This window comes from Stegostoma tigrinum, chromosome 30 (genome assembly GCF_030684315.1).
Source record: "Stegostoma tigrinum isolate sSteTig4 chromosome 30, sSteTig4.hap1, whole genome shotgun sequence".
Classification (NCBI taxonomy): domain Eukaryota; kingdom Metazoa; phylum Chordata; class Chondrichthyes; order Orectolobiformes; family Stegostomatidae; genus Stegostoma; species Stegostoma tigrinum.
This window is the reverse complement of record NC_081383.1, coordinates 36,095,935-36,120,862: the sequence shown is the minus strand read 5'-3', so window position 1 is coordinate 36,120,862 and position 24,928 is coordinate 36,095,935. Positions and strand designations below refer to the sequence as shown.

At 42.9% G+C, this 24,928-nt stretch overlaps 1 protein-coding gene across 1 annotated transcript; it reads right to left on the bottom strand.

Annotated features, from left to right (window-relative positions):
- Positions 1–11,660: 11,660 nt before the first annotated feature.
- rpl37 (ribosomal protein L37) lies at positions 11,661–18,775 on the bottom strand. The gene is made up of 4 exons (XM_048560133.1): positions 18,681–18,775; positions 16,550–16,685; positions 15,372–15,456; positions 11,661–11,777 (listed from the first exon to the last, which is right to left on the bottom strand). Exons 1-4 carry the CDS (start codon positions 18,681–18,683, stop codon positions 11,708–11,710), a joined length of 294 nt encoding a protein of 97 aa, XP_048416090.1. The 5' UTR covers positions 18,684–18,775; the 3' UTR covers positions 11,661–11,707.
- Positions 18,776–24,928: the final 6,153 nt, after the last annotated feature.

Sequence of the window (24,928 nt, the reverse complement as noted above, 5' to 3'; positions counted from 1 at the left end):
TAGGTTGGTTAGAAAATATTGAAATAGGTCTCTCTGTTCAGGTGCTGATCTTCTCTCTTTTACATCTGCCACCAACATGTGTCTCCTCAAGGAATACATCTGGACTGCACCGTCCCTCAATCCTCCATTCAACCTCCAGCATCTCTTTCCTGTCCAAATTCCTTGAATATGTTGTCACTTTCTGAATCCCTTCTCATCATTCCCAGAATTCCAGCTGCTAATCCAGCTGGCTCCCCTACTACGGAACTGAAATTGCTTATTGAAGTCAGCAATGACATCCTGTGTGATCAATTTCCCTCGTCTCATTACCTGAACGGGTTGCAGTCCATGACATGATTGCTGTCCCATTCTGCACCACCATTCCCCTCCCCCCCCCCATTCCACCTGGGTGGATTATTCTGACATACTGCCATCTTCTCTACCTCATCATCCTCACAGGATCCGTTGCAATGGCTTGTCTTCCTGCTCCCGCACAATTATCTGTGACATCCCTCAAGAATCAGTACTAGGATGCCTCCTATTTTCCATCCACATGTTGCTCCTTGACATCTTGAAAAGGAACAGTATTAATATTCACAAGTATGTCAATGGCACCTCACCAACTCTTCTCTTCACCCCTTCATGCCGTTAAATTAACAGTCTGTTCATCTGACATCCCATACCAGATGAGCAGAAATTCTGTGAAACTAAATATGGGGATGACTGAAGCCATGGTTTCTGGCCTTGCTCCAATATCGGCTCCATAGCTACCAACTCATCCATTTCCCAAACAACACACTTATGTTAAACCAGTTTGTTTTCAACAGCAATATCACATTTGATCCTCGTCCTCTCGTTCCTGTCATCTCGTCCTCTCACTCATGTCATCTCGTCCTCTCATTCCTGTCATCTCTAAGGCTGTCTGTTTCTTCTTGGTAACATTGCTTGACTTTATTCATGTCTCAGTTCACCTGCTGCTGAAAACCACATCCAGGCCTTGGTTTCCTAAAGACTCCATTATTAAAGTACATTCGTCCCAGATTTTACTCTCAGTAAAGGAATGATAACCAAACTGCTGCTGTTCAGTCTAACTTGCAGAAAGCCCTGTTCCTCCATCAGTCCATGCTTGCTGATTATAGCGCTTCCTGTCAAGCAATGTCTTGATTTTTAAATTCTCACCATTTGTTTACAAACCATTCTTTTTTCTTCCTCCTCTCTGTTTTTGTAATCACCTCCAGACACTTTGAGACACCAGTGCTCTTCTAATTCCGGTCCCTTTTGCATTCCCTGATTATGATTATTCAACCATTAGAGATCATGCCTGCATTTGCCTAGGTCCCAAGATCTGGAAATCCAGGCCTATACCTCTCCACTTCTCCACCATTTCTACTTCCTTTCAGTCCCTTGTAAAACCCACTCTTTGACCAAGATTTTGACAATTCAACCCGATATCTCCCTCAGAGGCTCAGTGACATATTTTGTCTTATAATGTTTTTGTGAAACACTTGGGATATTCCTATTATGTTCAAGGTGTTATATAAAAGTAAGAACCAAAAGAATTGCAGATGCTGTAAATCAGAAACAAAACCAAAAATTGCTAGAAAAGCTCAGAACCCCAGAATAGTTCTGAGGAAGGGTCACCAGACCGAAAATGTTAACTCTGATTTCTCTTCATTGATGCTGCCAGGCCTGCTGAGCTTATCCAGCAAATTCTGTTTTTGCTATATATATGTGCGTGTTGTCACTGTTTTTTCGACACATGGGCAATATTTGTTGTGAACTGCAGGAAATACAATTGAAACAGTGTCTCCTCTTCATTCAAGCAACGGATCCATTCGTTGGGTTATGTTCACTTGAAATGTTACTCATCCTCTGTTCAATTAAAAAGAAGTAGATTCAATGGGTGAAAGACCTTTTGAAACCAGATCACATGATGCCTATGGATGAATAAGGCCACTTAGATTACTTTCAGTCAAATCTTGATTCCCCTTTGATTCAAGAATACAATTCATTCTGATACAATCAGCAGAATTCTCCCAGCCACAGCAATGCTGAGTCCAAAATTAGAAAATGAGAAGATCAGAAAAATGAGATTCTTGACTTTATGAAAAGCGATTCCAGTTTGCACCCAATGTTTGAACAATGAGATAAGCATTGTGCCAGTAAGCAGAGAGGGGCCTGTTTCCATGGTCAAACATCTCAACTTTGCTATTCTCCCAGCAGTGGGGAGAAACCAGATGGCACCAATTCCCGACATTATCTTCCGAGGTGGTACCTGGAGGCTCCAGCTTAACGTGTTCCTCTGGACCAGTAGTCCCAACATCTCAGTATATGCCCCTTGGGGAGTAACAACTGTGAACTCCTGATCTATGGCAGTTGGCCATGGACATGTACAAGCCTCACCACATCTCTGAATCACTTACACTACACCTCTCCACTTTATTGCTGTAGTTTGGGCCACACTAACATCTTTCATTATAATGTGGATAGCACATTTTGCACTCAGGGTCAGGGATACATGCATTGGAGCAGGGTTCATCACGGGGCCCTTACTCACTTTGTAACACTTACTCACCTTACACTGACTTGGACGCTCACAGTATCTGCGCTCTGCCTTGCCTCGGCTTTTTGCCCTTTTCCGCCTCTTTCAGAGCTTGCAGACACACAATACATCTGTGTTGCTTTGCCTTTTAGCATAACCACGGGGCCAGGCAGCTTGTTGTGGTTGTCAGCAGTGACCAGTGAAAGGGGGAGGTGGACATGTTGCTGTACATCACTGGGCAACATCAATCTCACTTCTACAGCATGTAACAGCAGCTAACTGAGCGTAACACTGCATGTTCTTCAGCCAATTGTCCACATCTAAAATCTAAGGGGAGAAGACCTCATTCAGGTAAAGGGGGTTGTGTTGTCAGTCAGGGTGTCTCATCACAGACAGCCAAGGGCAGTGTCTGACCTCAGTCCAGGGTCTTGGGCATACATTCAATTGATCACTCGGGAGAATCAGTTCTGTGGTTCTATATCATTACAGTCTGGGGAGAGGACACAGTCTGTCCTGCAGAGCCATTGCAACCAGTCAGGGCACTAGCAGTGTACCCATTGAGCAGCTGCACACTGATCAGTCATGAAACTGGTCTCTTATCAGTCAGGGCTGTTGTTGCACTTGGGCAGGGAGCATGGGCCATGGTCAGTCCTGACGATGAATGTCAAGGTGCGTTACCAGGGCTAAGTGCTGTGATTGGGAAGTTGAGTGAGTCAATTGTGGGGATCCTAGAGAGCACGGTCATTCTGACAGTGGGCAACTCAATATATAAGGATGGGAGATAACAGCACATTGGAGAACATGGGCTATTCTGGGATGGGGAGGGAATGAGGTCAACAGGGAGAGCAAGGTGAAAGGGACATGTAAGTTTAGTGGTTCCCTGGAAGACCAAGGACAATTCCATCAGCCAGACTCTTGCACAGTATAGGTTAAAGAAGGCTGTAAAAACAGAGCCCTGAGTGTGAAATATAGGCAGTGAACACCATGTGGGATACAAATCCTGGCGTCAAGCAATCGCGACCATGTCATTGTGAGCACAAACTGATTACAATCATCTCTGTGAAGCAGCCGCTGAAGTTTGTTATTTATTCATTCATGGGAGAAGGGTGTCACTGCCTAGGGCAGAATTTATTGCACACCCCTATTTTACAATTTAGTTGTCTAGAAACCATGGAGCCCTCACACCCATCTATGTCTAACGAGTGCCGTTCACTCCCCAGATGTAACTGTGAGGCACCATCCAAAATCCTGGCCAACTTTTTGGATCCATCACATCCTGAATGGAGGACCACACCTAAAGGTAACATGACGAAATAGTAGACACATATATGCCAATTCTCTTCCAGGATATCAATAATAATTTGATTCAATGTAGAACATATCAGCTTTTGGAGGTGGGAACAGAGGGCATGCATTCCTTTCTCATGGGGCATTGTGTGTTGGTTTGGGCGTTTATTTGCCTTTCGCTGCAAGATGGTTTCTAATACCGCATCCTCAGCGACCAAATCTGCCATTATCTGTGTTTGTGGTTCATGGACTGTAGGCACAGTTTCAGTATTAATGGCTAAACAAGAGAATTTAGGAGCTTGCTTCTAAGGACAACTCAACGTTGTACATATTCATTACTCATGTTTTAATGTTTTATTTTCCTGAGAATGTTGCATTCTGGGAGAATGAAGAGCCAATTAAGAGAGGAGGAATCTTGAAATACTTCACTTTGAATTTCAGGGCAAGGATAAAAAATAGGACCATCAAACTGTGATGTTACATTCTATGCTGAGCTCAATTGATATGTAAGTATTTCTACTTTTAAACAAAAAAAAGGTTTCAGTCAAATTATGATAAGGTTATTCAAGAGATCTAGCAACGTAATACATTTCATAGTGTTCCCAGTTTTAGAATCATAGAATCCTACAGAATAGGTCCTTCAGCCCTTCAAGTGTGTACTCCCTACATTTGTTCTACTTTCCTGCACCAGGCCATACACTTGAATGTTTTGACACTTCATGTGCTCAATCAAGTACTTTTTAAAGGTTGTGAAGTTTCCTGCTTCAACTGCCCTCCCAAGTAGTGCATTCCAGCCAGACACCCACCAATATCTGGTTGGAAATTTTTTTCCTCATATCCCCTCTCAACCTCCTGCCTTTCACTTTAAAATTATGCCATCCCCACACCACCCGCAACCTTGTTATTGTCCCTTCAACTAAAGGGAATAGTTGCTTTCTGTTCATCTTGTGCCACCCTTCATTATCTTAGAGATCTTGATCGGGTTCCCCCTCAACTTTCTCTGCTCCAAAAGGAAACAACCCAAGCATACACAGAGATAGTAAGAGCTGCCGATGCTGGACTCAGAGATAACACAGTGTGGAGCTGGAGGAACACGGATGCTGCCTGGCCTGCCGTGTTCCTCCAGCTCCACACTGTGTTATCCCAAGCTTACACAGCTTCTGTTCATAGCTGAAATGCTCCACTCCAGGAAATATCCTGGTGAATTTTCTCTGCACCCTCTTCAGTGCAATTATATCCATCCTGTGTTGTATGGACCAGAACCACACACAGTACTCCAGCTGTGGCCTGACCAAAGATATGTGCAGCTGCAATATGGCCTCTCTGCTGTTATAATCAATGCCATGACTTATAAAGATGAGTGCAAACGCTTTCTTAACTCCCCTGTTAACCTGTCTTGCCACTTTCAGGGATGTTTGGACAAAAACGCCATGATCCCTCTGAGTTTCCTGGTGTCTTGTCATTTATTGAGTAGTGCTTTGTCTTGTTTCTTCTTCCAAACTGCATCATTCACATTTATCAGAGTTAAATTCCAACTGCCACTGATCTGCCCACCTAACCAATCCATTTACATCCTCCTGTATCCTAAAGCCTTCCTCACTGTCAACCACCCAGCCACTTTATGTAATGCGCAAAATTATTTATCATCTCCCCACATTCTCATTTACACTACTTATGAAGTTCACAAACAGTAAGGAACCCAGGCCTGATTCCAGTAGTTTGCCACTACACACCGGGCTCTATTCACACAAACAGCCTTCTACTACACCGTCTGCCTCCTGTGTCGGTTTTCTTTGTCAGTTTCCACATGGAATCATATCTAAGTCCTGCCTGGAATACATATGAACTACATCAACTGCCCTACCTCCTTCCAAACACTTGGTCACCTCCTCAAAAAATTCCACCAAATTTGTCCTGCATGACCTACCTCCTACAAAACCATGCTGACTATTCCTGATCGAACCTCATCTCTCCAAATGGAGATTAAATTTCTCCTTCACTATTTTCTCCAATTGTTTCTCAATCACTAATGTTGGGCTCACTGATCTATTGTTCCCTGTTCTACGCCTACCACCTTTGTAATGTGGAACCACATTAGCTGCCTGGTAGTCATCTGGCGCCTCCCTGTGGCCAGAGATGATTTCAACATTTGGGTGAGGGCCCAGGTAATTTCCTCCCTCATCTCCTGCAGCAGCCTGTGTGTGACAGACAGGCAATGGTCTAGTATCAATCTAGGGACCTCAACAATGATCTGGGGATCTGGTTTTGAATCCTGCCATGACAGATAGAGGATTTATATTCAATTAAAAACCTGGAATTAAAAAACTAATGTCAATTTTGGGAAAACCTGTCTGGTTCAGCAATGATCCAAGATGGCAACAGAGTAGGTCTCGTGAGTCAGAGCTCATTCACTATTGTCCATTTCTATTATTCTTTTTCTTGTATGCTTTTTCCTTTCTACTTACCTCTCATTCTCAGGGAGCATCGGTGGTGACAAGCTGATCTCGTGTTGAGTCAAGGTTAAGCCCACCATGGCCCCAAGTTGAAGAGAGATAACGGGAACTGCAGATGCTGGAAAATCTGAGATAACAAAGTGTGGGTCTGGATGAACACAGCAGGACAAGCAGCATCTTAGGAGCACAAAAGCTGACGTTTCGGGCCTAGACGCTTCATCAGAAAAGGGGGAGGGGGTGAGGGTTCTGAAATAAATAGGGAGAGGGTGGAGGCAGATCAAAGATGGATAGAGGAGAAGATAGGTGGAGAGGAGACAGACAAGTTAAAGGGACGGGGAGGGAGCCAGTAGAGGTGAGTGTAGGTGGGGAGGTAGGGAGGGGATGGGTCAGTCTGGGGAGAACGGACAGGTCAAGGGGGCAGGATGAGGTTAGTGGGTAGGAAGTGGAGGTGCGGCTTGAGGTGGAAGGAGGAGATAGGTGAGAGGAAGAACAGGTTAGGGAGGCAGGGACAAGCTAGGATGGTTTTGGGATGCAGTGGAGGGAGGGGAGACTTTGAAGATTGTGAAATCCACATTGATACCATTGGGCTGCAGGGTTCCCAAGTGGAATATGAGTTGCTGTTCCTGCAACCTTCGGTGGCATCATTGTGGCACTGCAGGAGGCCCAGGCTGGACATGTCGTCTAAGGAATGGGAGGGGGTGTTGAAATGGTTTGCGACTGGGAGGTGCAGTTGTTTATTGCGAACCGAGTGTAGGTGCTCTGCAAAGAGGTCCCCAAGCTTCCGCTTGGTTTCCCCAATGCAGAGGAAGCCACACCGGGTACAGTGGATGCAGTTTACCACATTGGCAGATGTGCAGGTGAACATCTGCTTGATGTGGAAAGTCTTCTTGAGGCCTGGGATGGAGGTGAGGGACCCAAGCTGAAGCCCTGCGCGGACTCATCAACTCCATCTGCTTTTACTTTTTTTCCTGTCTGTGCTTTTTTTTTAACTTTAAACATATTTGCCTACTGTGGAGAGCACATGGCAGCTTCAGCGGCGGCTTCATTGCCAAGCTCAGCCCAGCATGGTCTCATGGCAGCGACGCTGTTGCTAGAGGCAAGATGGTGCCAAAGAACAGAAACATGGATCTGCAGCAGCAGAGCAGCGAGGGAACACAAGCTGCTGATGGTCTCAGCGTCAGGGTGGAAGCGCCCAGATCCGGGCCCATAGCTAAGCACTTCAGAAGGACTGTAATGCTAAACTTTGAACTTTATTTCTTTGTTTTCTACTTTATATGTAAGATTTTGTACCTAATAGTCCTGGAGAATGGTGACTTTGTACACTTTTCACTGTACTCCTGTATCCCTATCCTTGAGTACATGTGACAATGAAACCTAATCCTGATTCTATTCTAATTCTCATTTCCATCCTTCCTTGGTCTAGCTGACATGTGACTCCAGACCCACAGCGATGTGGTTGACTCTTAATTGTCCCATGGCAAGTGGAGATGAGCAATAAATGGTGGCCCAGCGAGTGATACCCACACTCCCATGAACAAATTAAAAAAGTACTTATCTGGACGTCAGCATTTGTCCACCTTGAACACCTCCAGTACTCCTCACTTCAGAAATCAATCCACTCAAGGCTTTCACTGTCCATCTTCTTGAATTCTGTGTTTGCATCCTCCTCCTCCAGAGTAAAGACAGACGTGAAGTTCTCATTTAACACTCTATCAATATCCTCCAACTTCACACACAGATTGAGCCCTTGGTCTCTCCTCTTTGACTGGTTATCCTCTTCCCTTCATTTACCAACTTGCCTGTCAGAATTTTCACACGCACTTCCTTCGTTCTCTTAATTGCTTTCTTGAGATTCTCAGCTGCATTTCGTTTGCTCCTATTGTTTTGCTCCCTTTGTACCTGTTATATGACTCTCTTTACCTTTTTATCCAGCCCTGAATATTCCTCAACATCCAGGGTTCTCTGGTTTGTTGCTCCTACATTTCACACAGAAGAGAACATATTGGGCCTATACTCCCCCGCCACCCCCCCCCCACTTCCTTTTGGAGCACCTCCCACTGATCTGTTGTAAATTTACATTGAAGTGGCTGTTTCAAGTCTATTTCAACCAGATGCTGCCTTATAATTTAAAAAATTGGCCTTACCTCAATCCAAAACGCATTTTTACAGGCTTTCTTCTTATTCACAACAAACTTAACACGTTCGATGTTGTGGTCACCATCACTAAAATCCTCTCCCGCTGTCACCTCAAACATCTGTCCAGTTTCATTCCCCAGAATTAGGACCATCTGTTGTTGACATCATGTTCCCTCCTTATGCACTTCAAGACATCTACCCCGTCTAAAAACTCCACACTCTGATTATCCCAAAAATATTGGGGTCATAGTCATTCCCTAATATAATTACCCTATCAGTTTTTACACACCTTAGTGAATTTAAAGTTTTTGCAAAGATTTGCAGCTCAGGTTGTCAGTGAAGTTGTTGACTTGCTCGCCAAGCTGGCTTGTTTTCATCCAGACATTTTGTCACCATGCAAGGTGACATCATCAGTGGGGTCTCCAATGAAGCGATGTTATTTGGAATTTGTACAGTCTGGTCCGTTATGGTCAGTTGTGTTATTTCTGGTTCTGTTCTGTGTGGATTTGCATATGTGGTCCGAATCTACATGTTTGTTGATCGCATTATATCTTGAGAACCATGCCTCTAGGAATTCCCGTGCATGTCTATGTTTGGCTTGGGCTACTATGGTTACCTTGTCCCAATTAAACTGATGGCCCTCATTATCCGAGCATACTGATATTGGGGCAAGTTTGTTGTGTTGCTTTGCTGCAGCTGATGCTCATGTACTCTGATGGCTAGTTTCTTTCCTGTCTGTCCAATCTAATGTTTGTGGCAGTCTCTGCATGGTATTTTGTAAATTACATTGGTTCTACATGTCATGGGTATAGGGTCTTTAATCCTTGTGTTTGTTGTAGCGTGGCTGTGGGCTTGTGTGTTATCTCGATTCCTGGTGGTGGTAGGAGTTTCATTGTCAGTTCTGTTCTTGTCATAGGGCAGCGTGGCTAGTGTGTCAGGTTGTAGTGTGTCCTCTTGGCATTGTCTATTTAGAAGGCACCTGCGATGAAGTTGAGGGGATATCCGTTCAGCAGCTAGACAACTGAGGATTTTAAACTTTTCTGGCTGAGAACGAGGAATTCAGATTGCTCTACAAATATCATACATAGTCTCAGTTGCTGAATGATCTTCTCCTGAGCTGTAACGGCTACCATTCCAAAGGTCTAGGCATTGCTATGAAACTTGGCCTTATCTGGAGCAGAGGTCTGCTAAATCAAATGAGGCAGGTTCAGTCAGCAAAATTTCACACCGTAACTGGCTACCTTGATTTCTGCTATCTTTCCCTCCCAGTTCCTGTCTGCAGTCTGAAGCACTCTATTGGCAGCAATCAGGAAATAGGGCAAATATTAACGCATCGGGGTAGGATTCTAAATTGCAGATTTCATTGTGTATTACATCTACTATCTTGAAACTGCAGTTCTTGAGCAAATCCAGGTTACTTTCTAAGAAGAGAGATAACGGGAACTGCAGATGCTGGAGAATCCGAGATAACAAAGTGTGGAGGTGGATGAACACAGCAGGCCAAACAGCATCTTTGGAGCACAAAAACTGATGTTTCGGGCCTAGACCCTTCATCAGAAAATTTCAGCTCCACATTCTAAGAATATAATCTGTGCAAGCAATAACATTTGGCAATGCAGTGTTGACTAAATGTCGTATGCTCACTTCCTAATGCTCAGCTGGTAGCTCCATTGATCTCCTGTCACAAATGTCATTTCTTTCCTTGCTCCGTTATTGCAATGCAGGGAGAATGTCTGAACTTTTCCAACAGTTCCATCACCAGCATCATAAAAGAAGAGCCCGGTGTTCCTGTGTCGTTGAAACTTGACAGATTAGGCTGCTGAAACTATGGGTTTTGGAGTGCTCAGCATGCATGCTCTGGAGACAGAGATGTCATCTAAATGTTGCCCACCAAAAGACCCACAAGACAGAATGGCTGAATCAGATGTAGGGAACAGAAAATCAGAAGGCACCAGCTGCTTAGCTGCTGCATTATCTAATATTCAACGTCTTTGCGGGATGTACAAGACATCTGATGCGCACGCAACTTAGTATGTATTTTATCATACCCCATCAATAATGTTTGCATTTTGAAAGCTTTAATGATTTTCAGCATCTTGGCCCTTGCCTATCCAGAACTGGGTGCCAATGTTTGAAATACTATACTCCAACGTACAAAGAGGACAGCAGTCACAAAATTAGCTCTGCCATTGATAGTGTAACTAACAGTACAATCTGTACTAACTTCCATCTTCTTCAGGATTAAGCCTGGAACCTAGTTTTAAATCTGAAAGCAAACCATGTCAGGCCTAGTCTGCAACCAATGCATGGCCCCTTCGAATAGAGAATCTTATGAATGTGCATTGCAAGTTCACGACAGCACAGTCAAGTATTCTGAAGCTTAATTTGCTGATTCACAGCATTGGCTAACTTATAGATTTTGAGTTACAATACTTGTTAATGAGAGAGGCAAAGTTCATTCCAGAAGGTGACAACATGGCAATTAATGACTGAAACTGCAGATTTTGGTGGGCTGGAGAATGGTCAAATGCTAGAAATGCCCACACAATCAGCTCAACACACATTGCCCGATGATTCATTCAGTTCAGGTCAAGAATTTTTATTAGATACAAAGTGTGAAAATGGGGCTCACTTTAACATTGACATGATCAACAAGTGCCCTAACACAAGGACTGCATCTTGCCCAATCCCATTACTTGCCATGTTAGAGAAATCAACTCTGCCATTCATGAACAAGAGTTGGATGTCAGTGGATAAGAGGAACAGGAAAAATGACACACACATTTAACCAGGAGAAGGATACAGTGACGCATGAATGTGGTCAGTTTTCCATTGCTCCATCATAATTAAGCAGAGGCCTGGATTACAGTTTGGCCAGACCTGACAGGTGGTAGTGCTGTTACAAAAATATCCATCCAATCAGAATATCAAGATAACAATTAGACTGGCCATGATTTTAGAAGAACCCCAGCAGACTGGAAGTTAGCAAAATTTAACACCACTATTCAAGGGAGGAGAGAGAAGACAGGATGATTTTAAAATGGTAAAATAAATCAGAAGGGATAGATCTTTCATTTAATTCAATTGCAATCTGGAATGCATTGCCTGAAACAGTGATTGCCCAAATTCTTTAGTAACTTTTGAAAAGAAAATGTCTGAAAAAGTGATCAAATCCTTCCGAGTACAATTTACTTTGCAGGCTGGATACTTTTTGAACTGATGAGTAGAATGGGTATAAAAAACAAGCACAGGGAGGTCAGGAAAACATTGCAAATTTGAGTTTTATTTGTTGTGTAGATACACTGATAGTTTATGCAGTGCTGGAGGAAGCCATTGTTGCACGTCTGGGCTTTGGAGTGGTCCCCTCGCGGAATCCATTCCTGCAGACAAAGGTGGGAAAATAGTTAGGGTAGTGGAATTTTTAGTGGCAAGACCTGAGTATCCCTCTATAGCAATGCCAAAATAATTTCAAATTCTCTTCAACAACATCTAATCAAGTAATCATATTAACTTCACTCTTTTAAACCCACAGCACTTTCTCTGCACCCTTCTATACGAATCACTGTGTCCAAACCCCAAGACCAATTGCAGCTGTTTGTCTGCTCCCAATCTCTCAAAGGTGACAATTCTGAAATGGCCAGACTGAAGGGTGTTTTCATGCTGTGTGACTCTACGAACACCCAAGGCCCTATCATTAGTTGTACAAGCCCTACCATTGTTTGTTATTTGTTTAATGATACCCTTGCAAGAATCTATGCTGTGCCCTCACCTATTCATCATATTTATTAACAAATCAGATAATGAATTAGATAGCTACTTACCCTAACTTGATGATGGCATAAAAAAGTGGCAGTGTAAGTAGCGTAGATGAAGCATACAACTACAACATGTATTATTACATAAATTGTTGGAAAAGCTCAGCAGGAATGGCAGCGTCTGTGAAGAGAAAGATCAGAATTAACGTTTCGAGTCCACTGACCTTTCCTCAGAACTTCTGACTTCTAAGTCGCCGGACCCGAAACATTATCTGATTTTTCTTCACAGATGCTGCCAGACCTGCTGAGCTTTTCCAGCAACTTGTTTTTGTTCCTGACTTACAGCATCTGCAGTTATTTTGTTTTTTAAAATGTATTATCAATGTGAAAACTGTAATAAATGAATTTTGAATATAGGCAAATGAAAGATAAAAACAGGACTCTTTCTGGATGTTAAAAAGCTAGGAACAGTCAAAGCCCAAAGGAATTTGGGGCTCCATGTACAAATCATTAAACTGGAACAAACAAATATTAAATAATAATAATAAAAGCCAATGGAATAATGCTTTCCTTTCTAGAGGACCAGAGTTCAAGGTAGTAAAGCCATACTTTGTCCAGATAAGGCCCTGGCTGCGAGCAGTCTGGGCACAACACATCAAGAAGGATATACTGCCTTAACAGACAATGCCGTGCAGTTTCATCAAAACCATATCGGTGCCTAAGAGGTTAAGTTACAAAGAAACTACAAAAACTAGGTCAGTGGTTCCTGGAATTTGATACGATATGATCAAAGTCAAGATATTTGGGGAACAAATGGAAGCAAAAACTGTTTTCATGTTTTCAGGACATTTACACATACAGTTTGTCAAGAAATTTGTGCTCTTCTGCAAATTGCAACAGATGCTAAACTGGTACTTTTTAAACACGGAATTAGTGGAATTTTATTTTTCAGACATATAAAACACTTTGGGACAAAGGTTAGTTAGGTTGTAAAGCAGTGATGATCTCACAGAATAACAGAGACACAAAGAACTTATGAAACAGCAGCAGAAATAAGCCATTCAGCGCCTTAAGCTGGCATCACCATTCAACAAGATTGAACTTAATTTGCCCAAGGCCTCAGCTCTTCTTTCTGGTCAGTTCCTCATAGCCCTCAATTCCTCGATATTTCAAACATATATCTAACTCCTCTTTGAATATTTTCAGTGATCTAACCTCCAGAATTCTCTGGGGCAGAGAATTCCAGACATTCACTACCCTCAGAAGGAATTCTTTTACATCTAAGTTATAAATGAGTGTTCCTTATTGTGTAACTCAGTTCCTATTCACTCACTACTAAAAACATCATCTTGACATCTACACTGTCAAGTCCCCCAGTCTTGTATATTTCAATAAGATTACCTCTCATTCTTTTAAACTTGAATGAGTTTAATTCCAACTGCCTAACCTGTTTTAACAGTTCAACCCCCTCATCCCTCGAATATCTTTTGAACAGCCTCCAGTGCCAAACTTCCTTAAATATGGGGAGCAAAATGGTACACAGTATTCCAAGTGCAGCCTCACTGACACCCTGCACAAGTGCTCAAGAACAAAATTGCAGCTGTTTTAAAATTCTAAACCCCCAGCAAAATTCCACTTGCCTTGTTAATTAGTTGCTGCAACTGCATGCTAACATTGTGTTTCATGCACAGCACCACCCAAATTCCCGAGTTTCTCTCCATTTAAATAAGTCTGCCTTTCGATGCTTCCTACTAAAATGCAAGACCTCACATTTGCCGACATTAAACTCCACCTGCCAAGTTTTTGCCCACTCACTCAATCACATCAGTGGTTTTCCAATACGTTGAAATCCTCTCAGAATTTAGTAAATTCTAGAATATTTCAACCAATGACTTCAATGTCTCTGCAGCCATTTCCTTTAAAATCCTCAGATGCCATCCAATCAGGTCCTAGCGGGTTGTCTGCCTACACTGCTATTATTTGTTAATACTTAAGAGCCAAATAACCTAATCCCTTATATTAAACCTGGACTAGGTTTATTTTCTTCAGTTATAAAGAGCATCAGTCCTTTGGGATGGTTTCCTCTTCATTTATATATCACTCCAAATTCGATGCTATTGCAGGGAAACCTCCAAGTTCCAGCAAACCATTTTCCAAATTGCTGCAGGTTTTACTACTTAACTTCATTGCTATGCAGCTTCTTGGAATATTCCAAGAATGTGAAAGGTGCTAATTCCAGGGGTAGGATATATGGAAAGTATACAAATAGTAAGGACTTTTAATAAAGTGGTAACTTATGAAAGCACACCCTGAATCGATAAATACTTTCTCTAAAACTTGTTATCTGAAGGTGGCATTTGACCCAATTTGGTGTATATCAAAAACAATAGATGGCAAAAAAGATTAAATCAAAACTAAAACACCATTACTAATAGGAAAATTACCACATACTACAGGAGAATTATCACATACTAAATTCACAGGCTATTTCCACTTTGTGAACAAAGAAATTTAGAAAGGAAAAGCTGACAAAATGAATCAACATTCTGAAGATAGGAAATGTACAGGTGTAAAATGCACACCCTGCTGAGGGCTTCCCAAATATCCAAGGTGCATCCATAACAGACAATTTTAATCACTGATTTGGGGCAAGCCTTAGAGTTGTTTCTTTTCCCTCAATTATTCAGCCCACCCCCGAATCAAATTATAAAAGGTGCTGCGATGCATTTTGTTTCAAGGCCTTAATACGTTCCAAATCTTAAATCAGACCAAGTTCTCGAGGAACTCCAGCTCAATTTATTTGACTATGAATGTTGAAAATTCAGAGTGATTTGGGGTCAGACTAGATTAGAAATTATTGACCCGGTACTGATCTGGCATACTACCTCCCAGATTCACCACCCAGTGCTGCTCCTCTCCCACATACAGCCATCAATGCTGCTTTTTCTGAGATACAACTCACACCAACACTCCTTCCCCTCGATATACCAACCTTCCTCCCCACATCAGCCTCTTGCAGATGGCCCCCTCCACCCCAAACTCTATCTTCATCTAGAAGTAAAACAAGCAGAATATTTTAGCAGCCTGTTCCAATTTTCTATCTTTCATCTTATGAAAGAGTTAATGTTTGATCATTTCTCACAGAAATAGTGATCATATGCATTAGCACTACCTGCATAATCATTACGAGTAGTTTCTCAGCATCACAGCATCCCTTACCTGAATCTGCGGTACACCACCTTCAGGTGCCTCATGCGACCTGTACCAGTTGTGTTTCTCCTTTTGGCCTTCACACTCCAGTTATCTACAGAAAAAATCAGAAAGATCACAACTGTCAGCTCCCAAATTAAACAGGTCCAACTGACTGGGCTATTCAACAACAGTGAATGTCCCCACCTATCAGTTCTCAAACCATATGTTGCAGCCTCCCAGCTTACTTCAGATTTAAAAGATGTAGAAATATTGGAATTTTACCATAGGGCTAAGGGGTAATACTTTTGAGAATACCTTGAGGTATTGAGAATTCATCAATACAAGATCGAAAGTTGACCTAATTAAAATCTTCAAAGTGCTGAAAGACTACACAAGTCAAACAGTGATGTCTTGTATTCACTGGTCAAATGAGTAGGCACAAATTAAACATAATTACAAATAACTATTTTGTATTGAGATTGGTTGAAAATATGCTGTATATATATACTACATCAGATAATAATTTTTACAAGGTGATGAGATTTTTAACTGAAGAGTAAGAATGCTAGGAATGAAAGTAGATATAAATGATTTGAAGAATATGTGGACGGATTTTATGGGTGAAAATCAAGTGATTGCTAAAAGCATTCTAACAGTTATAATCAAATATTTCAAGACCATCTGTGAGGTCTTGCAAGCACTTATCTTACATCATTTCCTCCCCCCAATTCCTGGAGGAAGATACTAATTGTTGACTGACATCCAACTGAATGTCCAACTGTAACATATAAAACAACATAGCCAATGTCAACTTAACCAAGAAGCAAATCACAACTGAACTAAAGTCCACCCTCACCTGGCATTCAGCTTAATGCTCAAATATATTACTTATCACAAATCCACTTTTTGATATTCTCAATATCTATGACAGAATAGACACACGTCAAAATCACAGCCCAGGGTTGACTAGGTGTGATGCCACAGGTAAGTGGAATATAATTTAAAACAGTGACTGCTGCCAAAATGTGCAGGGATTTCCAAAGAATCTTCCAATATTAGTAACCATGCACAAAGACCACGTTTTTTCCATAATAATGTACTAGAATAATGCTAGTATAAGAATCAGTGCTGTCAAGTGATAGGGAGACCACATATTCTCATCCTCAGTGTTTGACCATAGTTCTGCTCCATGTGATGATACTCACACTTCCTCTTTCTCTTGGCAGGGTACGCACATTTACCACAGGTGGATTTCTGCAGGTGAAATGCCTTAGCCCCACATCGGCGGCAAAGTGTGTGGGTCTTGTTCCGCCTCTTACCAAATGACGATGTTCCCTTCGTCTGAAGGAGGATAAGAAGAAAATCGATAAATCAGGCATTTTACAAAAAAGGGATTAGAAATGATCAACCTATCCTTAGTTCAGAGCTCAGCATAATGAAAGCTAAATGAAAACATGTGCCTGCTAACACCACATGCTCTCAATAACACAAGAAAAAAAGAACAAGTTCAGGCAGGGAATCACATCAAAAGTTTAATGTAACTGGCCTACACAAGGGTTTATGGTCCAAGGCTTTGTCACCTAATCCTGTTAATGTATCCTATTCCTTTCTCCCTCATGCAGTACTCTTGGCTCTCTCTGCAACTACTGCCAATTATTGCATTGATGCATTTACATGTTAACATAAACATTGCCAAAAATTATAATAAAACAAAGAACCGTGGATGCTGGAGATCTGAAACAAAAGTAGAAATTGCTAGAGAAACTCAGCACATCTGACACCTCTCCACAGACGCTGCCAGATCTGAGGTTCTTTGGCAATTTCTGTTTTCTCACAAACTATGCCTAGCTTAAATGAAACCAGAAAATACTTCAGATGTTCAGCAATTCAGGCAACTTCAATGAAGAGAGAAGCAGAGTAAATATTGTAGATCAAAGATCTTTTATTGGGATAACTTTATTTAGGTGGTACACATAGAAGATCATCTCCTGCGTTTATTTAAAGCCTAGCAAAAGTGATTTGATTCTTTACCTTGGGCATTGTAAATGTGACTGAATGAACGTGAGGTTTTCAGTATTAATATCCATGTAATTTTAATGGTGTTATGCAATATTTCAGAACAAACAAATTTGCAGACAGAGTGGTGTTGTACATCATTTATTGTTGTAATGTCAGAAGTGTTCAAAGAGACTAATATAACATGAAAAATAATGAACAAAAAAAGGAGATATCATCTTTTCAGTCGATCTTCAGAAATGATAGAGAAATCAGATTGGGGGTGAAAGGTGAGGATCAAACTTTTCTCCAAGCCCAAATTCCGTAATTCTACAATGCTGTACGGATAGTCATAGAAGGATATTGGTACAGGCTTCACTAGGAACCTTGCAAAGGACCACAGCTGAATATTTAACCCACAAAGATTTCAGATGCTGACTGAACCTGCAGAAGATGCTTCCACATAAGCTGGGTTTGATAACACCCCTATTATGGACGACTTGAAACATAACAGAGCATAGCCAAAAATATTATTTGAAAAAATAGGCTATTAACCAAACAACAGAATCTGAAACATTAACATTCTCTAAACTGTTCAGAATTTGTTGTACAGAAATAACGAGGATCAGGACAGTGTTACTTAAACAAAGTACTGTTAATGGTGGAAATCTGAAAAAAAATGCTTGCAAAACTCAACTCGTCAGGTAATACGTGGGAAGAAGAGCAGCTAATGCTTCATCTCTGAGAGCTTCTTCCAGATCTGGGTCAGCACTCACTGGGGAGGAAAGAAAAGTTATCCTTTCGTGTCTGATGAAAGCTCACAGATCTGAAACATTAAGTGATTTTCCCTACAGTGGTGCTGTACGACCAGGTTGAGTATTTGCGGCATTTTCTGTGGTCGCTTGGTCGATTTGTAACGTACTTACATGGGAAAGGCATTAGGATTCATTGAGAGATACAGTGAGTGGAGAACTAGAAACGGGATGGACTGGCAGGGGCCACCTCAATGCAAACTTTTACCAGGAAACGGAGCCTTGGTTAAGAGAGGCACTACCTTCAGCCTGAGGAATATGAAAGACCCAGTAAAGGCGGCCCCTCATACAAAACTGTAAAGCACAAGCACTAGGCCCAGACTGAGGCCCCGGGTTCGAGTGTGTGCACCGCCGCTGCGACTGAACGCCCGCAATTTCATCAGCTATGCCCCACAATATCGGAGCGGGATGGCAGATGAATACGTATCGAGTTAGTTCCTAGTGACGGGCTGATGGTAGTGGCCCGGCCGGGAATGGATGGACGTGGATTTTGACCCCGGGCCTGCAGCCCGCTCCGATCCTCACTCACCATCGTCAGTGCGCGCTCGAGAGACCGGAAGTAGACCGCAGCGGCCTCTTATACCCTGACACCGGAAACAATTCCGTCCTGGTTTCAAAGCTGTCCCCACACAAACCGATGATGGAAAATAGTTCCTACATATTTCCGGTGAAGTGTCATCTAGACTGGATGCTGCCCGTCATCTGCAGCGTTTTGTTTTGTTCTCAGTTCAGATTCCAGCGTCTAAAGTAATTTTCGCAGCCTCCATGCCTACTTCTTTAACCGGGAACCCAACCCTCCTTCCACTGACCCCTTCACCTGCTTCCAACACAAGTCCTCCTCCTGGACACCACCCCCAGGCCTCCTACCCTCCCTCGACCTCTTCATCTCCAACTGCCGTCGAGACATTAACCGCCTCAACCTCTCCACCCCTCTCACCCACTCCAACCTCTCCCCCGCAGAACGGGCAGCCCTCCGCTCCAACCCCAACCTCACCATCAAACCCACAGACAAGGGTGGCGCAGTGGTAGTATGGCGCACTGACCTCTACATCGCTGAGGCCAGACGCCAACTCTCCGACACCACCTCCTACCGCCTCCTCGATCATGACCCCACACCCGAGCACCAAACCATCATCTCCAACACCATTCACGACCTCATCACCTCAGGGGACCTCCCACCCACAGCCTCCAACCTCATTGTTCCCCAACCCCGCACGGCCCGTTTCTATTTCCTTCCCAAAATCCACAAACCTGCCTGCCCTGGTCGACCCCTTGTCTCAGCCTGCTCCTGCCCCACCGAACTCATCTCCACCTATCTGGACTCCATTTTCTCCCCTTTGGTCCAGGAACTCCCCACCTACGTCCGTGACACCACCCACGCCCTCCACCTCCTCCAGGACTTTCAATTCCCTGGCCCCCAACACCTCATTTTCACCATGGACGTCCAGTCCCTATACACCTGCATTCCCCTGCAGATGGCCCTAAGGCCCTCCACTTCTTCCTATCCCGCAGGCCCGACCAGTCCCCCTCCACCGACACCCTCATTAGCCTAGCCGAACTCGTCCTCACCCTCAACAACTTCTCTTTCGATTCCTCCCACTTCCTACAGACAAAGGGGGTGGCCATGGGTACCTGCATGGGCCCCAGCTATGCCTGCCTCTTAGTAGGTTACGTGGAACAGTCACTCTTCCGCACCTACACTGGCCCCAAACCCCACCTCTTCCTCCGTTACATTGATGACCGTGTCGGCGCCGCCTCTTGGTCCCAAGAGGAGCTCGAACAGTTCATCCACTTCACCAACACCTTCCACCCCAACCTCAAGTTCACCTGGGCCACCTCCAACACATACCTCACCTTCCTGGACCTCTCTGTCTCCATCTCAGGTAACCAGCTAGAAACTGATGTCCATTTCAAGCCCACCAACTCCCACAGCTACCTAGAATACACTTCCTCCCACCCACCCTCCTGCAAAATTTCCATCCCCTATTCCTAACTCCTTCGCCTCCGCTGCATCTGTTCCCACAATGAGACATTCCACTCCGGCACATCCCAGATGTCCGCATTCTTCAAGGACCGCAACTTCCCCTGTGCAGTGGTCAAGAACGCCCTTGACCGTGTCTCCCGCATTTCCCGCAACACATCCCTCACACCCGGCCCCCGCAATAACCGCCCTAAGAGGGTCCCTCTCGTTCTCACACACCACCCCACCAACCTCCGGATACAACGCATCATCCTCTGGCACTTCCGCAACCTACAATCCGACCCCACAACCCAAGACATTTTTCCATCCCCAACCTTGTCTGCTTTCCAGAGAGACCATTCTCTCCGTGACTCCTTGTCCGCTCCACACTCCCCTCCAACCCCACCACACCGGGCACCTTCCCCTGCAACCGCAGGAAGTGCTACACTTGCCCCTACACCTCATCCCTCAACCCCCATCCCAGGCCCCAAGATGACTTTCCATATTAAGCAGATATTCACTTGCACACCTGCCAATGTGGTATACTGTATCCATTGTACCCGGTGTGGCTTTCTCTACATTGGGGAAACCAAGCGGCGGCTTGGGGACCGCTTTGCAGAACACCTACGCTCGGTTTGCAATGAACAACCGCACCTCCCAGTCGCGAACAATTTTAACTCCCCCTCCCATTCCTTAGATGACATGTCCATCATGGGCCTCCTGCAGTGCCACAATGATGCCACCCGAAGGTTGCAGGAACAGCAACTCATATTCCGCCTGGGAACCCTGCAGCCCAATTGTATCAATGTGGACTTCACAAACTTCAAAATCTCCCCTTCCCCCACCGCATCCCAAAACCAGCCCAGCTCGTTCCCCTCCCCCCACTGCATCATAAAACCAGCCCAGCTCATCCCCGCCTCCCTAACCTGTTCTTTGTCTCATCTATCCCCTCCTCCCACCTCAAGCCACACCCCCATTTCCTACCTACCAACCTTATCCCGCCTCCTTGACCTGTCCATCTTCCCTGGACTGACCTATCCCCTCCCTACCTCCCCACCTATACTCTCCTCTCCACCTATCTTCTTTACTCTCCATCTTCGGTCCGCCTCCCCCTCTCTCCCTATTTATTCCAGTTCCCTCTCCCCATCCCCCTCTCCCCATCCCCCTCTCTGATGAAGGGTCTAGGCCGGAAATGTCAGCTTTTGTGCTCCTGAGATGCTGCTTGGCCTGCTGTGTTCATCCAGCTCCACACTTTATTATCTTGGATTCTCCAGCATCTGCAGTTCCCGTTATCTCCAGTAATTTGCTCCTATTTGTTTATCTTTGATCCCGATGTTCATCACCTGTTCCTCAAAAAGGCACTGATATATCTCATTGAGAAGTAGAATTTCTAAGTTCTCCCAAATGAGATGACATTTGACCATCAGTTTGCGTCTGGACAGATGACACCTGAATCGATACTGCACCTTCTGTTTTTATTCCAGACTCCCAGATTATTTGCCTTTTCCTTGAATTTGTGTTTGGCCTGGTAGAGGCGACGGGCCAAATGGCCTTGCTTTGCACCAGAACAGTTCTGTGACCCTGTTCTTGAATTCAGCCATGAAATGAAGCAGCACGGGAATAGGCCTTCAGGACCATTTTTTTTCTGTGCCACTTCTTTAAAGAGCTGGCCATTATTATTTCAATTCCTGTGTTTTTCCATTGTCCTGCTTCCACTCGATATATTTGGAAATCCTTCTGAAAATTAAAGTTGCATCTGCTTTCACTGCCCGTTCCATTAGTGCTTTCCAGTGAACAACAGATTGCAAAAAGAGTAGTTGTCATCCCACCTCAATTACTTTCCAAACCACCTTAAATAAGTAACCTATAGTTCCAACACTTGCGTCACTGGTAATAAATCTTCTTTATTTTTGATCCATTAATAGTGAAGTCACCATAATCCAACTGTCTCATTAGAGAGACAGCTGATAGTAGTTTAATCTGCAGGTGAAAGGCAAGATTGAAAAAGTGGAAATTGAACCCACACGGTTGGTGTCACTTTCTAACACAAATGAGACATCAGCTAACTGAGCTAACCAAACTTCATTGGAGGATTTGAGGGGAGAGTGGGAGAAGAGATACAGGTCCGTTGCATGCCCAATGCAAAATAATAAAGGAACATGGATGAGTTCTACAGATTTTCTCCCCAGTCCCAGTTTTCATTTGACAGAAAACATAATGGTGAAAGCTAGAACATTCAATTTATTTTTTAAAAAAGGAAATCATTGGGGCAGTGAATTATTTAATGAAAAGCTGAAACATTTGATCACTGTATACAACGTGGTGAACAATCTCAGATTTTCAATGTTACTGAAGACTTGGTATTGTCATTAAGAAATCTTAACACTCTTAAAGACCTTAACATTCTTTCTAAAGTATGGTACCCAGAATAGGGCAAATAATCTAGATAGGGCTGAAGCAATGGTTTACAGATGGTTAACATATATCACTGCTTTCACATTAACTTCATGAAACCAGGGATCCTGTTTGGTTCTTTAAGCAAACTTTGCAACCTAATGCAACCTTCAAGGATTTGTGCACATCACCTCCAGGTTTCCTTGTACTTCTATTTGTCCATTATTTAATAGTGCCTTTAATTCATATTTTGTCTTGTCTTGCTTTCAAATTGCATAATCTCATACGTATGTTAAATTTCATCTGTCACATGTCTGCACATTTTAGACATTTATGCCTGGCTTGCTGAAGCCAGGGACTATCTTTCAAATGGCTTGCTGCATTTCTGAGTAATGGAATATTACAAATTAAAACACAAATAACTAACAACAATAACCAATATTTTTTAAGTGCCTTTAATGAAGTTACACCTTCCAAGTCAACCTAAAATAAAACCTGACATTGATACATGAGGACTAAAAAAATGCTCACAGAGAGTTAAGTTTTTAAGTAGCATCTCAAAAGGAAGAAAAAGAGATACAGAAACAGCGAAATTCACAGAGGAAGTTCTAGCATTTAATGGCATAGCAGTTGAAGTCATGGCTGCTGATGAAGGGATTAAAAAAAGGAAAGCTTGAGAGCAGAATCAGCAGAAAACTGATATCTTGGATATTGTGGTGCTGGGAGAAATTATGTGGGGAATTAGAACAGAATTATTGACTCTTCTGCTAGAATTCAAATTATGTATTGAATAAAGTATCTTCTGCATTCCTTTGATTATCAACTCAGCAAAATTTTGAGTATCTTTTGAGACCTGATCTCAAAACTCAGTCTTTTAGAATCATTTTTATGACAAGTCTTAGTTTGGTTGAACACTATGTTTGTTCAACCAGTCCTTTATAAAACAAATGGACAGCAACTTGTCTTAATGATCACTGGCAAACACATTTTCAAAGGCATCTGTACACAGTCCAGGTTGAAAGCGGGTGCAGCTAACCTGTTTATACCTCTTCACATTTCCAATCCAAATGATTGCTTTCAATAAAAAAAACTAATATTGGATAACTGAATTAAAAACAGAAACTGCTGGAAATACTCAGGCAGCATCAGTGGAGAGAAAAGTGGGTCGACAACCTTGCATCAAAACCAAAAGACGTTACAAGTTTTAGCAAATACAGATGCTAGGAAAGGTAGGAGATAAGCACTATTTAAATAATAATAGGGAATGTTTGTAGAGATGCAATTGTCATCATCACTTGAAACAGTGAAAATGGTCGAAGGCAGGATATATACAGTAATAGGACAAGTAAAGAAACAAAAGACGATCTAGAGAAGCTGTAAGTAGTAACAACATAATCATTAGCTACAGCCTAAAATATTGGGAGTCATAATTATAATTATAAGCAATTTTATTTTCATCGCCTAACTGAATGTATCCCTTATCAGTACAGAGCTGGAAAAGTAGTACACAGCTGGTTCATTTAGCTTTCTCCTCCAACCACAGGACATAAAAACCTTTCCTTCTTTGCCAGATCTCATATGCTTCCATCACGCACCCTGTTATTTTGCCACAAACAGAAACAGCACCTTATGATGTTTTTTTTTGGTTTGATTCCTTGTCTCATCACCATCTTCCATTGCTTTATGCTGTTGTGTCATTTATCATTTAATCTTGTCTGTTTTCCTTCCTATCACATACCTGTCCTTTTGTACTCAACTCCCACCATATGCACCCCCCCCCCGACCTTCCTATATTTGCTTTTAGCTTTCATCTATAATTTCTCTAGTTCAGATGGAGTCTGACAGGTTAATTCTGTTTCTCTCTCCAGAGGGTGATTTTTTTCAGCATTTCTTGTTTTTCTTTGTAAAGTTTGTCATATGCTGAACAATGGCTATGCACAGCAGTCACTCAGACAGAGCCCCAAGCACATCACGTTCATACTGACCCCTCACAGCAAATGCAGGAAGGATGTTTCCCCTGAGTTGAGGGCTTCTAAAAGCAACACATAGCCTCCGAATAAGAGACAGAGAATTTCTTCATTCAGAGGGCAGTGAATCTTTGGAATTCTTTATCAGAAAGCTGAAGCAGCTCGGGTATCAGGTACATTCAAGACAGAGATTGATAGATTTATGGATATTAAAGGTATCAAGGAGTAATATGGGAAAATGGCGTTCAGCTGGAAGATTAGCCATTATCTATTTACAAACCAGGAGCAAGAGTCGGCCACTCAACTAGTTAAGCCTGCTCTGCCATTCAATAAGATCATATCCCCAATAATCCCTCATCCCATTGGTAATTAAGAATCTATCTCCCTCTGCCTTAAAAATATTGAAAGAGTCTGTAGTTGTCTTTTCAGGAAAAAATTTCTAAAAACTCACAATCG